The sequence below is a fragment of the Loxodonta africana genome, chromosome 8 (assembly GCF_030014295.1).
Source record: "Loxodonta africana isolate mLoxAfr1 chromosome 8, mLoxAfr1.hap2, whole genome shotgun sequence".
NCBI lineage: Eukaryota > Metazoa > Chordata > Mammalia > Proboscidea > Elephantidae > Loxodonta > Loxodonta africana.
Genome location: NC_087349.1, coordinates 97,056,629 through 97,071,840, shown reverse-complemented (window position 1 = coordinate 97,071,840; position 15,212 = coordinate 97,056,629). Strand labels below are relative to the sequence as shown.

Sequence of the window (15,212 nt, the reverse complement as noted above, 5' to 3'; positions counted from 1 at the left end):
TGAGCTCAAGCATAATAACGATTGTGAGGATGGTGCAGGACAGGGAAGTGTTTCATTCTACTGTACACAGCGTCGCTATGAGTTGGGACCTACTCAATGGCACCCAACAACAACAAAGGCTTCCTGCTTTTTTATATACTCATTAAAATCAGAAAATACTTAACTATACTTTCACTTAAGATTTTTTTTACCCACTATTTTCTATATCTTTTTAACTCTTGACCTTGACTACGTGAGCAATAGCAGCCTGTATACTCTGAACTAAAATGTAGCTTTCGGCAATTTTTGACGTGTCAGAAAACATCTAAATAAACTAACTTCTAACCATTCCTAGACAACTCACACTGAAATTATGGGCCAAGGCTTTCAGATTTAATTTTCATTTGGTATCCCTAAAGGTAGTAACAAGAGGTAAATTATCTTACTGAAAACCAAGCTGTGCTTATTATTTCACGAAACTTTATCAACAGTTATGGGGGATGAAAAATGTCAGAGCGTGTGGAAAGAAGTAGCTAACCTGCAATTTAAAGGGAAATAATTGTCATGCTTCACCAGCTTATTTCTGTATTTTATATTTTTTAGACTATAATGTGAACCATGGCTATACTAATCAGTGGATTTCTTTCAAAGTAAATGCTACAAATAACATGGTGTGTCATTTGGCCAAGGAAAAGACAGCTTTAGAGTTATAACTTCAGAGTCCAATTCAACACTGCACAAGTATAACAGGTGTTCTCGTCTAAGGCTTGTAGCTATTTCTAAGTTATCTGTAGTTATTTCTAATCTGACTCTAAGCAAGGTAAAATTCTTCATACTAGAATTTACTGCTCAGTTTTCTCGATTTTGAGATGCACATTTCGCCCTCATCAACATTCTGAAAATAAACGTCTGTTATAATCAAAACATTCATTTATTGTACTATCTCTTACCTCCTCCAAATCAATTCGATTACAGGTTGCATAGTAGATCATCTCTTAGAATCAAGGAAACATGAAGATCAAAAGACTTCTTCCTTCAGGCTCAAACTCAATGAAATTAAGACCCAAATTAAAGAAAAGGGATCTTACTTATTTTTTCCTGTAGTTTAGAACCTTGCCAATTTATTTTTAGAACAAGTTATTCTGAACTAACATGATTTCTATTTCTTTCTTATTTGCAGAGCCCCAAAGGAACAGGGGAAACCCTGGCGGCATGGTGATTAAGTGCTACAGGTGCTAGCTAAAAGGTCGGCAGTTCAAATCCACCAGGCACTCCTTGGAAACTCTATGGGACAGTTCTGCTCTGTCCTACAGGGTCGCTATGAGTCAGAATCCACTTGATGCCAACAGGTTTGGTCTGGTTTTAAAGAAACAGGAGGTTTTAACAAAAAACCTGAAGCAGAAACAAGGAAGGCAACCAATACCATCTCCCTGCCTTGAGAACAAAGCTTCCCCTTGAAAGAGTTATAAGCTGTAGGACAAAGTATCCTCAAAGGATCAAGTTTCATTCAGGGCAAGGAGAGGGATGGAATATACCATGAAGCAATTTAGGATTCAGTATAATGTGTTGAGCATAGAATGGGAGATCCGGAGGATGAAAATACTTCCAAATTTTGAAGATAAAATACTCTGAGAGAGCAATGTGAAACATCATATACTGCTTTGTATGAAATAAATATCAAAGTATTTTATGATCTCTAGATTTTATAACATCTCATTTAAAAAATGAAATCCATGAATTCAGCAAATATTTATTAATTACCTATTATACTAGGCACCTAGGTGGTACAAATGGTTCACACACTAGACTGCTAACCAAAGGTTGGAGGTTCCAGTCCAGAGGTGTTTTAACGGCTCAGTGATTTGATGATTCAATTATTACGTTACAGAAGTTACCAAAGTGCCATTTGATGTATGACTGATAAAATCTAATTTAATTCCTATAAGCAAAGCCACCTTAACTCAAATCATTGTGACGAGTATGACATTGATAGGAGAGCTCTGAAAGTACAGACTGCTTTATAATAAATGGCTAGTCGTTTTACAAAGTATAGCACCTGAGAAACAGTGTGGAAAAGGTCTGAGGAAATTCTTATTCTGTAGAAATTTTTCCTAAGAAGCAGCCCCAAAAGGTTAATAAAATATATCCCAACCCTCTTCATGTTTCCGAAAAACCAAACCTGTTGTCACTGAGTCGATACCAACTCACAGCGACCCGACAGGACAGGCAAGAACTACTCCATAGAGTTTGCAAGGAGTGGCTGGTGGATTCAAACTGCCGTCCTTTTGGTTAAGTACAATGTAACTAACCTTAATCCAAGTCACTGCAAACCTTTTTTCCCAAAAATACTACTAATTGTAAAGAAAGTAGTTCTGTAACTCTAGGAAAGTCTAGGGGCAGAACTGAGAGCAGTCCATTAGAGCTCAAAATTTCTTTGAAATCTCTTATCTTCGTTCTACCAATAAACTAATTTTGTGATCTTGGGCAAAACACAACTTCTATGCCTCAGTGTTCTTGTCTATAAAATGATAACAGTAAAAACTGTATCTCAGGGCTTGTGAGAAATAAATGATCTTATTAGAACTATGCCTTGACACAGTGAACACTTCAACATTAGATGAATTAATAATGGATAAATGGATTTACCATTCATGTTTTCTTCCAGAAAAAAAAACACTAAAGGTAAAAAGCAATTGAGACAGGGGGATGAGGCAAAAGGATGAGGGATGGCAGCATAACATTAAAGAGTATTGGCCTCAAAAATAAATAATATGAATGTTGAATGCAGTGAGGCTATACCAGAATATGGACATTAAACTGTTAATTTCTACTTATATTTAATACTGCAATATGTACCTCCATGGAAACCCCGGTGGCGTAGTGGTTAAGTTCTACAGCTGCTAACCTAAAGGTCGGCAGTTTGAATCCAGCAGGCGCTCCTTGGAAACTCTATGGGGCAGTTCTACTCTGTCCTATAGGGTCGCCATGAGTTGGAATTGACTCGACGGCAATGGGTTTTTGGAGATATACCTCCATACCAAACTGCCAGATATCCTACACTTAGAAGACAGAAGACAGAATAAAGCAGCCTGACAGGTTTATTTATCTGTATGCAAGTATTGCATAAATGTGTAGGTGTATAGTAGAAATTTGAAAGTTTCTTAAAGCAATACTCATGCTAGGTAAAATGCATTGTTTCTTAACCTTTTTCTTTTTCATTTTTTAAAATGATTAACTTGATTTAATAATCCAATTTGAATAAAGCCTGCCAAGAAACATCAAGGTTTCATTCTGCTGAATAATCTCCTTCCCACATCTTAGAGCTTCTTTATCCCAAAAGCTATCCTCTGATGGACCTATTTCCACTGATGGAAAAGAAAAATAATTTCATTCTATGATTATTTACTGTTACTGTTAGTTATCATCAAGTTGGCTCCAACTTATAGCAACTTTATGCATACTAGAACAAAATGTTGCCTAGTCCCGTGCCATCTTCCTGATCCTTGGTATGTTTGAGTCCGCTGCTGTGGCTACTGGTCAATCCATCTCACTGAGGGTTTCCCTTGTTTTTGCTGACCATCTACTTTACCAAACATAATGCCCATTTTCAGCAATTGGTTGCTCCTGACAATATGTTCAAAGTGAGCCACAGTCTTGTCATCCTCATTTCTAAGAAGCATTCTGATTATTTACTGAGTAGATGTTAAATGCTACAAGTGAGGATGTTTATACGCTCAAAAAGCTTAATTTTGCTCAGAAACAAAAATACCGTTTATCAAAATGCAGTAAGAATATATAAGACACACCTAAGTTTAGCTTGAAGAATCAAGGGAGGCTTTATTGAGGAAATGACTTTTCATCGAGACATGAATAGGTGCTAACTAGACAAACCAGTGAGGGCAGAAGTAAGGCTCAGATGTAAAATGGTTGAAAAAGAAAAAAGTAGAATCTATCATCTTTATTCTAGCATCTGGATGAACAGTACAGAAAACACAAGAGGATAAAAAAGTTTAGGATGAAATAATTAGTTTTTGAGGGATTATAAAGATATCCTGTAATAGCGGTCTAACAGACAGGTGAATATAGTTTTAATTAGAATGAAAACTGTAAGAAAAAACAAGAATTCTATACTATTTCACAAGTAGCAAGTCTTCCACTTTTCTTGAGAGAGCCTGAGATTGGAAATCACAAGCAATGAATTATAGGTATAGTTCTATAAAACAATGAGGACATGGAACGCCACTGAACACACCCATTACAAAGAAAAGACTTACATTCTCTCACATTTAGGGACTGGCTAATGTTTAACATTAAAATGGTGTCTTAGTCATCTAGTGCTGCTATAACAGAAATACAAGTGGATGGCTTTAACAAAAAGAAATTTATTTCTTTACAGTAAAGTAGGCTAAAAGTACAAATTCAGGGCGTCAGCTCCAGGGGAAGGCTTTCTCTCTGTCGGCCTTCTCATCATCAATCTTCTTCTGGACTAGGAGCTTCTCCATGCAGGGAATCTGGGTCCAAAGCACAGACTTTGCTCCAGGCGCTGCTTTCTTCGTTTTATGAGGTCCCCCCTCTCTGCTAGCTTTCCTTGCATATCTTGAGAGATAAAAGGTGGTGCAGGCCACACCCCAGGGAAACTCCCTTTACACTGGATCAGGGATGTGACCTGGGTAAGGGTGGTGTTACAATCCCACCCTAATCCTCTTTAACATAAAATTACGATTACAAAATGTAGGACCACCACACAATACTGGGAATCATGGCCTACCCAAGTCGATACATATGTTTGGGGGACACAATTCAATCCATGACAAATGGTTTTGGTATTATTTTTTAATTCCCTGCTCTGGTCAGTTCTCATTAACTGAGCAACCACGACTGCTGTCACACAGGAATGCTTTATAATGTTGCCTTAGACTGTATTAAACTTAGGCAGACCTAATTTTCTCTGTCACTAGGAGCTCTGTTGCATGGGTTACGTCCTTTTCATCTCTAGACTCTCAGAGACTAGCATAGGATCTGGTTTTTGTAGGGGATCATTACATTTCTACTGAATAAATCAATGAAGAATGCAGAGATAAAATGTAGTCCTTGCCCTGAAAAGACTTAAGTATGGCAGGAGAGGTAAGATATGCAAACAAATAATCATAATACAAGACATAATTTGTTCAAGACCATGAGTGAGATTTCCAAGAGCTATAGGATTTCAGAGAACTGAGAAATCATACCAGCCTGGAAAGGAGATCACATTTCAACAAGTCCTTGAAAGATGGACTAGAATATCAGTAAGCACTTTAACTTTCTGTAACATTTATAGGCAAAGAGGTCACCTTTACCATTTTGCAGCAATAGTGAGAGAAAGAAAGAACACCCATTTTGAAAACAGGATCCCTAAGTTTTTTCAGGATGTCTGCCCAGGTTGTAGTTTAGGCAAGAGGAAAGCCTGGTGCTTGAAATGAGGCAGTGACCACATTGTGGAGCTTTTCTTTTTTCTTTGCATTCCTTCTCTCATTTTTCTTGCATTTTGAAATCAGTTTTTTCAAAATTCAAATCCTAATTCAACTACAATCCAACTATGTGACCTTGATCAAGATACTTAACATCTCTAAGCCTCAGTTCCTTCATCTGTAAAATGGACTTACGGGCAGATTAAACAGTGGTTAGTAGCATAGTACTTGACATAAAAAGGTGCCTCAAATGTTACCTATTATTAAAGTACAGGTGTTAATTTTAGTTGAGGTAGCAATGAGACAGTGTCAAACTCCAGTTCTTACTTAGACTGCATATCAGTGTCATCTAGCAAGCCATTTCAAGATAGATGAATATACCCTACGCAAGACCTAAAGCCCAAAATGTCTTGCCAAGTGTTCCCAAGCTTCCCAAAAATAATGCTGAAAGGCAGATCAAATTAAAAAACTCTTACAAGTAGACGGGAAATCCTACGGGGCAGTTCTACGGAATTGACTCGATGGCAATGGGTTTTTTTTTTTTTTTTTTTAATAAGCAGAAGACAATGTAGGGGAAAATGTTGAATTATGACATTTAAAGATAGCCTGTAGAAAAGGATCCTAGTAAAAGAGACTTCAAAACACACAGGTAAAGCAGGATGCAGGATCACAAAAAATGAGGAAGAATTTCAAGGAAAAAGTGGTCAACAACATCAAATAAGAGGTTAATGAGAAAGTGACCAAAGAACAACCAAGGAGCCTTTTAGTAGTTCTGTAATAAGCGGAGAGCCAAACGGTGATAAATTAAGTAATGGGTGCGGGGAAAAAAAACAAGTAGAAATTTACTCCTTCTTTGTATCTGGCTGTAAAATGAAGAAAAGATACCACCCATGAGGTAAGTAAAGATGTGTTGCTGAGGGAGTACTATTCTTGGTTTTGCTTCTTAATATGGTTATCTGCTGAGGATGTAATCTATCAAGAATAATCTAGACTATATTAAATTAGACTCTAATTATTTCCAAGACATTCCATATATATCTGATCTTGGATTTGCTACAAGAATATTTCATCTCTAAATCTACTAGGGTATCTTTAACATACATACTGATGTACTAGCTAATCCTAAAATTCCAGTTAAACAGGTTCTCCATGACCTGGCTCAGCAATTATCTTAAAACTAGGCTTACTTATTCTAATTACAGTAATTGACCAACAGCACTAAGAAGTAACTTAATAATTCTGTTGTATAGTCAGTAGTAGCAAACATTCCAACCAGCCACTCATTAATTACCTCATTCCCCAAATCAAGCAGCTTTCACTTGCTATGCATATAACCTTATGCTAGGAGACCTTCAGGAAGATGTTATAATCTTTCTTGCTATACTCAATGAACAAAGTACTGTTTTATATAGACCAATTCAAGTAGATAATTATGTTTTTTCATCCTTATGTTACCAGAGAAATCTAAGTGCCTATTTGGAAAAATTTCTCATGATCAATGATTCCAAAAACTGATTACTACAATTTTGTTAGTAAAATGTATCACCAATAAAAGACCTAAACAGCAGATAATGTAGCAGGGAATATACCTTCTCATTAAGAGGGAAGTATCGACTCAACAGCAGTGGGTATTTATCAAGCACCACTCTCAATACACATATGCTTAAGAAAAAAAAATCCTCCCCCTTAAAGAACTTATTCTAATATGTAGAAAAAATAAGCATATCATAACAATAACATTTCAAATTCACTTCTAGTATTTTAATATTATATTAGAGTTTTCCTGATATGATGGATATTATACTACAAATGAAATTTCATGTATCTATATAGGCAAAACCCTGTACTGGGTACCTGTAATTTCACTAGCACAGAATTAGAGAAAGAATTACGGATACATTTAAAGTTTTGTAGCCAGTAGAAATTAAACATTCAATAAAGGATTGGTTATATAAACTACAAAACACACATACAAAAGAATGCTATGTGGCTATTTTAAAAAAACATAGTTTGAATATGCAGTGACATGGAAAGATGTTTACGATATTCAATAGAATATTACAATTTGTACATGGCATATTATTTAATTTTTATGAAAATGTGCATCTGCAAAAAAAAAAAAAGGACTAGAAACCTACATAGGAAAATCTTAAAGTTTTTTTTCATGTGTGTGCATGGGAAATGATCTTGACTTAGGTTAGGGATTGGCAACCTTATATAAGTTGTACATCATGTTTCTGCAGGTTCTTTTGCTAAATTAAAAAAGACATGAGATCAGCAGTTGGATACTGTTTATGAGCTCTCAGAGTCTCCCCCATGTTCCCCCTCCTCCCATGAAAGTCTTCCCATTATTGCCTGAAATTCTGATCGGCACTCAATAAATATTTCCTTTTAAAAATCAAGTATTCTTATGAATACTATTAGTCTTTCGTATCTTAGAAAATGATACTTTCCATTTATCTTTTAACTGTGCCCGGCAATCGCTAAGAAAATAAGAGTTTTAACTTGGAGGGACATGGAGCTAACTTTGGACTATGGGGATTAAGAGAAAGTAAAAGTTTTGTTGAAGTATCAAAAAGGAAGGCTCTAAGCAGTGAAAGGCAACCTGAGGCTCTGGGCACACTAGAGGGTAAGTAAAGGAGAGATCCACCACCCATCTGTGAGTCTGTCATGCTGTGGTAGCTTGTGTGTTACTATGATGCTGGAAGCTATGCTACTAGTATTTCAAATACCGGCAGGGTCACCCACGGTGGACAGATTTTAGCAGCGCTTCCAAACTAAGACTAAGAAAAAAGGCTGGGTAATCTACTTCTGAAAATTAGTCAATGAAAACATTATGGATCACAATAGAATATTATCCAATATGGATCACAACAGAATAGTGCTGGAAGATGAACCCCCTTGGTTAGAAAGTCACTTACACAATAGTTGCAACAATGGACTCATGCATACCAATGATCCTGAAGATGACCCTAGATTGGGCAAAATTTTGCTCTATTATACACAGGCTGTCATGAGTTGCGGCCAGCTCAATGGCAACTAACAACAATGTTGATAAATAATGTTTCTAATAAATCATATACCACCCGCCGCCCAAAGAAAATGCCTTTATGCATCTGTCCTAGCCCATAGTGCTTACTGTACAATACAAAGAGCAAACCCTAATATGAACTGTGGGCTTCAGTTAGTAATAATGTGTCCATATTGATTCATCAATTGTAACAAATGTACCACACAAAGCCAGATGTTAATAACAGGGGAAACTGTGAATAGGGCTGAGAGAGGATATGTGGGAACTCTATACCGTCTGCTCATTTTATTTAAATTGCTTCAAAAAATAATGTTAAATTTTAAAAAGACAAAAAAAACCTCCTGACAAATTCTGAATCCCAAAAGTGGCTAAACTGTACACTCTGAACTCCCTCCTAAAGAAAAAATAGAAATATCAATCTGCTACTAAAGATATTCAGTGTTGATCAAATACATTTTGATATATTGCTTAAAAAAAAAGACTTCTACCACAAAGATTTTGCAAAGCTCAAAATTACAGAAATGATCAAATTCAAAATAACAGGTTTTAATACCACCTGTTTTTCAAGCTATTTTTCTATGATCTTCTGAGTTCTACCTCCTTGAAGGATTCTAGTAACATCATGAGTAAAATTAAAGGAATTAACATTTTATTCTCAGAACACAGTCTAATCTAAAAAAGCAGCAAACAAAAGACAGTTGCCACGGTTAGTATTGTGTGTCAGCTTGGTTACACTATAACAAAAAAAAAACCAAACCCAGTGCCATCGAGTCGATTCTGACTCACAGCGACCCTACAGGACAGAGTAGAACTGCCCCACAGAGTTTCCAAGGAGCGCCTGGCGGATTCGAACTGCCGACCCTTTGGTTAGCAGCCATAGCACTTAACCACTGTGCCACCAGGGTTTCCTATAGTACTCACTTATTCAACCAAACACTAATCTAGGTCTTGCTGTGAAAATATTTTGTAGATGTGGTTAACATCTACAATCATTTGACTTTAAGTAAAGGCAATCACCCTCGATAATGTGAGTGGGTCACATCAAATCAGGTGAAGTCCTTAAGAGCAAAAACTGAGGTTTCCAGGGAAGAAGAAATTCTGCCTCAAGGCCGCAGCATCAAATCTAGCCTGCTGGATTTCAAACTTGCCAGTTCCCATCATCAGTGAGCCAATTCCTTAAAATTAATCTATCTCTCTGTCTCTCAACCTAATAAAACAGTTAAGTTCCAATGGGTTGTGAACTTTGCAAAATGAAGAACTGAATGTCTTCATTATTTGACATGTCTGACATTGGTTTTTAAATTAATTTTTAAAAATACAATTTAAAAACAGGAATTTCAATCTCCTCATCATGGTAGCAGTCAGTCAAGGTCTCCAAAATCAATGCTAGCCTATCTTTCCATTCTATTTCTAACCACTGCAAAGTCACATCTTAAGGATATAACTTAGATCCTAAAGTCAACATGCAGTGGAAATTAACCTTGAAAATTCCTTATATCATCCATAAAACAGTTATGGATTTCTCCTGCTGCACTAAAACAGATCCCTGTTTCTTTGAGCACATATAAAGCAACTGGCTTATATTTAGAGGCCATACTGTCAGTAGACTAACATTCAGCAAGGTGAGAAGCTCACACTATGAAAGATATGTGGAAACTGAAAATGAATGATGGAACAGCGGACTCACCTCTCGCACTTCACGCCCACTCTTGGCCAAATGCTCATTCCAAAGGAATGCCATAAAAAACCTGCTTGCACTATTGTAAGTTCTCTAGCTCTCATTCATTCTCTCTCCGCTTGTCCCTCTCCCTGTTCTGCTTCCCTTTCGCTCTTTCTTTCCCTCACTGGGAAACCAAGAACATCTAGTTAAATTCATATAAGTTTAATGCATATTAAATGTACTCTACTGAAGTTGGCACTATGTCACGTACCCCCCAGATAAGCTTCTGCATGGTGGTTAAGAGCACCAGATTAACAGGAGGTAGATGTGGGTTGGGTCTGCCATCTACTAACAATACAGTAACAATGGGCAAGTAACATAATCTCTCCATGCCTCAGTTTTTTTACCTCTACAATGGAAGTAACAATAATACTTAACCTCACAGGGTTATTATAAGGATTAGGAGCCAAAGTACTTAAAACACTGCTGACACATAAGTTATGTGGGTGTTGGCTATTATTTTCCCAACTGGACTGCCCTCAATATCTATCCCAATTCTATGTATTCTTCAAAATCTGACTTAACACCACCTCCTCAAAATAATATAATAGTAACCTCCAAACAAGGGCAAATGCTCCAATGCCCTTAAACTTCTAAGGCTTTTAAATTGTATACCATTCTAGTGACTTGTAAATACTTCCTAATCTTTTTTATGTGTACAGTCTACCTTGTCATATAAATTATAAGCTCTTATAAGACAGAAAGTATGAGAATACATATCTTCTCTCTTTAATACAAAAAGTCACTCAAGCACTCAATGACTATTGCTTATGAGCCAAGGTTATTGGATAAAGGTTTTCAAACACAGGAAAAAGTTTCATAAAGAAATCTGCTGTAAAATATAGATTCTCAATTTGTATCAATATATGTCTTAAACCATGAATTGTGTTAAGGGCCAAAATTACTACAGTTTTGGATCTCGAAAACGAGGACTTAGCTCATAAGAAACAGCATGTGGTCTTTAAGACAAGAGTACTAAAGTAAGGCTGATTTTAGCTTTCTATGATTTGCAAATGATTCTTAGATTCAACCTAGAGTCTATATTGCAATATAACAATATGCATAAAACACACAAGAAAAAAGGAGACTGACTTAGAGAACAAGGAGAGTCATGTTTCACTCACTCCAGGTCTCATACTCAATGAACGGAATTCCCAGGGTAATCATTTGCATTATTATGATCCTCTATCCTCCTCTCCTTTTAAAATTCAAAGCATAGCACTGAATACGTTCATGTTCAATTTTAAATGCTCATATGATTCCATTAGTGTATAAGCTAGAAGAAAAAAAAAGTTATCCTTGGGTATAAGTAGCCTTCAGATGTTCTTTCCTTTTGCAACATTATCAAGTAAAAAGAACTAAGAAATGAACCACAGCCTTTTATACTTCTCCAGTGTTCTATTTCTCCCTCCTACTTCTCAACTTTCACTTAGTTTCCAAAATTGTGTTGCCATAAAAAATAGGCAAAAAGAAAATACAAAACCCATTATGCCGCCAGGTTAAATTTTAAAATGTAGTCACATAAAAAAGAACAAAACCAAACCAATTGCCAATGAGTTAATTCCGACTCATAGAGACCCTACAGGACAGAGTGGGATGCCCCACAGAGTTTCAAAAGAACACCTGGTAGATTTGAACTGCCTACCTCTTGGTTAGTAGCCGTAGTACTTAACCACTACGCCACCAGGGTTTCCTGTATTCACATAGTAAGAGAAAATATAACACATGGTCCCTGGAGTTATTTGTGCTATTGTTTTCTTAAATTTATTCAGAGTCGATTAACAGCTTAAAACTTAAAACCAAATTCAATTACAGTGAGAAACCATAACTTACCTACTACCATAAGTGTGAATTCAAACCCTCTCTTCACTGATTTTCGGTATACTTGATTTGGAAGATTTGCAAATCCCACATAGCCTTCAAGGTTCTTCTGTTGCTGAGAAAAGTAAAAAAAGCCAAGTTATTCATGCATCAACAATACTCTTCTGTCATACATCTCAAATTCCCTTCATTGATCTATTTTAGAAAATTATGTAAACTTTCATTCATGGCAAATTGAACTGCTTTTATACTGTTACCAATAAAGTATTACTTAATTGCAGCAATGGACAAAATGAGCTGAGCATGAGATGACTGATAATATAATATTTAAATATGAAAACTCAAAGGAATAAAATAAAAAGTGAAGAAACCTGCCTCGGAGCAAAAATATCAACTGACAGAAATTAGTAACAATAAGATTCTGACCAACTGAGAAATAAAACAACAAAGGATTTTTCACCATAAAAAATTTCAAATCCTCTTAAAATTACATTAAGATCCCTTTTTAATCACCCTTTTGCTCACACTAATTATCACAGGTGTTTCTTGAAATCTGTCTTTTTATTCATGAGAAGAAACCAAAATTTTGAGTTTAAGTAATTTCTTTTACATAAATTCTTGAAGGCTTTCATAATTAGCATCAATCAGCAAACAATATCTTCCAAATGTTTTTAGCAGTCCCAATTATGTTGCTTGAATGTTTCAGATGATCTTGTCGCTTGCATTTTCAGGGAGATCAGATTTATCCAGGTTTTAAAGTAAATCATGTTTCAGTCTTCTGTATGGTTTTTGCTTTTTCGATGACCTCAACAATAATTTCATGAGCAATTCAAGGAAAGCTACTTCTAAATTGGCATACAAATAGTCCCTGACTTACAATGTATCCGAGTTATGACGAACTGCACTTATGATCCTCTTTTTTTTTTTTTTTTGTGAACATACTATCATTAGTAGTATGTACCACACACAACATTGCAGCGTGTAATTTGCTGATGTTATCGTTCACCTGCCAACCCCCAAGACAAATAAATAAAGATCGGATTTATAATGACGCTGATAATAAAAGGCAATAACGATGAAAACTTAAAAAAAAAAAAAAAAAAAGAGCTGTTCGACTTGTGTCAGAACTGCCTTATAACAGAGCTGTCAGAACAGAACCCCATCATAAGTCAGGGACGACTTGTAATAAGTAACCCATCATGCAAATATCAAGGCAAAATACTCCTAAGAGGTATATATTTCTCTTAAAAGTTTTGCCATGTTTAAATTCTCATTTAGAAAAACTCACATGAGATCAAAGTATCAATTCAAAATACATTTGGATTTAACAAAAAAAAAAGAAGTCTGTACTCCTTACTAGTATCAAATATTCCATCCACAAGCTTTTACCCTATTTTTATTCATATAAACCAATTTTAAAGCCAAAGTTGAGAAGCTATAAGTTAGTGAATTGATTAAAATGAAAAGCTAATTTTAAATATGCTAATTAGAAGACTGATCAGGATATAGTATTTTAAAGTCAAATATTTGAAAACCTACTATATGTAGAACTAAAAGTATGTATTAAATTTAAGGTTTCCTTGGCTCATGTTTCATCCAACTGAATTTAGACTGAAGAGTTTGTATAAATTATGTAGTATACTCACAGCTACTTTGTAGAGAACACATTGTCGCCATTCCAGTGTTTCAAATTCCAACAGAATAGATCCACAGAGGAGCAGTAAATGAGAAATTCCAAGAATTGTAGATGACATGTTCAGATGCAAATCCATTGGAACATAGCAAAAAAGGGAAAAATAAATGTTACTTACATGTAACTCAGTAAATTAGAAGTAGGTTAGAAATAAATTGAGGAACAACACCCTATATAAACATATAAGTTGAGAGCAGAATCTTTTCTATACATGTTAAAAACCCACTGCTGTTGAGTCGTTTCCGACTCACAGCAACCCTATAGACAGAGTAGAACTGTCCCATAGGGTTTCCAAGGAGTGGCTGGTGGATTTGAACTGCCAACCTTTTGGTAGGCAGCCAAGCTCTTAAACACTGCACTACCAGGGCTCCATACATGTCAAGGTAATGCTTTTTTGAAAGATATAAGGCTCAGTGAGTTTTAATCCATTTTTCTTTTCAGCAGCTCTTCTGCTGAAATAAAGAACGAAAGACCTATCTTTTTATAATGGCCAACTACTATTCCCTGCACCTGATGTCTTGCAGGAAATGGTGGAAAAGATGTAAACTTCATACAATTCTGCTTTGTCAGTTACTGGATTAAAAAGGCACAGTGCAAATACAAGATCAGCATGCAAAGGTTTTAGTTAAAATCTTCACATAATGTTGCATTTCAAGTTCTGTTAATTAAACCGAAGTCCTGAATTCAAAGAAATGCATACTTATGAAGAGGGGAAAGGGAAAGGAGTAACAGATGGAAAGATAGAGTTGATGTGGGTTATGAAAACTGAAGGGCAACTATATAATGCATACAGAAGAAAGTAGACTACCCTTGGACAAACTGCCTGAAAAGTATGTGTTTATCCTATATCGACAAAAATCTGTAAGTTACATCACAACCTACTTCAAACAATTTGAGGTAGCTAAGGTTTTACAGTTAAAGTTATTATAGTTATTAGAATATAATAAAAATCGTTTTTTAAAAAAGGTGTTTTAATGATTAAAATTATTTTTTCCCACAACAATGAGTCCCCATATCCCTCAAAGATAAAAGCCAAAGTCCTTACAATGGACTGCAGTGGTCCTCAACCTTACTTGCACCTTATAACCACTGGGAAGCTTTTATTCCAATGTCCTGGTTACACTCCACACTAATTAAATCAATCTCTGGGAATGGGGCCTAGTCCATCAGTATTTGTTAAAGCTCTTCAGGCAATTCCAATGCTCTGCTAAAGCTGAGAATCACTGGCCTACAAGGTCCTGCAACATCTGGCTTCCCTGTCACTTCTGGCCTGATCTTCTACTATTCCTTCCCCTTTGCTCACTCCTTTTCCAGCTGTACTAACCTCCCTAGCTACTCCTCAACCATACCAGGCTTGCTTTTACCTCACAAGTTTTACACTTCCTGCTTTCTTTGCCTGAAACAAATACCAGAGATTTATTTAAAAGTACAATCTCACCTCTCAGCTCAGCACTTTGCTGTTTTCTTTTAAAATCATGTATTTTGTTTTCAAGCCATTAATATGTATTTTACTCATCTTGT

General features: G+C 35.9%; 1 protein-coding gene across 1 annotated transcript in view; it reads right to left on the bottom strand.

Annotated features, from left to right (window-relative positions):
- SEPTIN7 (septin 7) overlaps positions 1-13,767 on the bottom strand; it is a 72,258-nt gene extending 58,491 nt beyond the window's left edge. The window contains exons 1-2 of the mRNA XM_010587172.3: positions 13,645-13,767; positions 12,011-12,113 (exon numbers count right to left, since the gene is read on the bottom strand). Coding sequence (XP_010585474.2) covers positions 12,011-12,113; positions 13,645-13,752 — 211 coding nt within the window. The 5' untranslated portion in view covers positions 13,753-13,767. The remainder of the gene's footprint in view (positions 1-12,010; positions 12,114-13,644) is intronic.
- Positions 13,768-15,212: the final 1,445 nt, after the last annotated feature.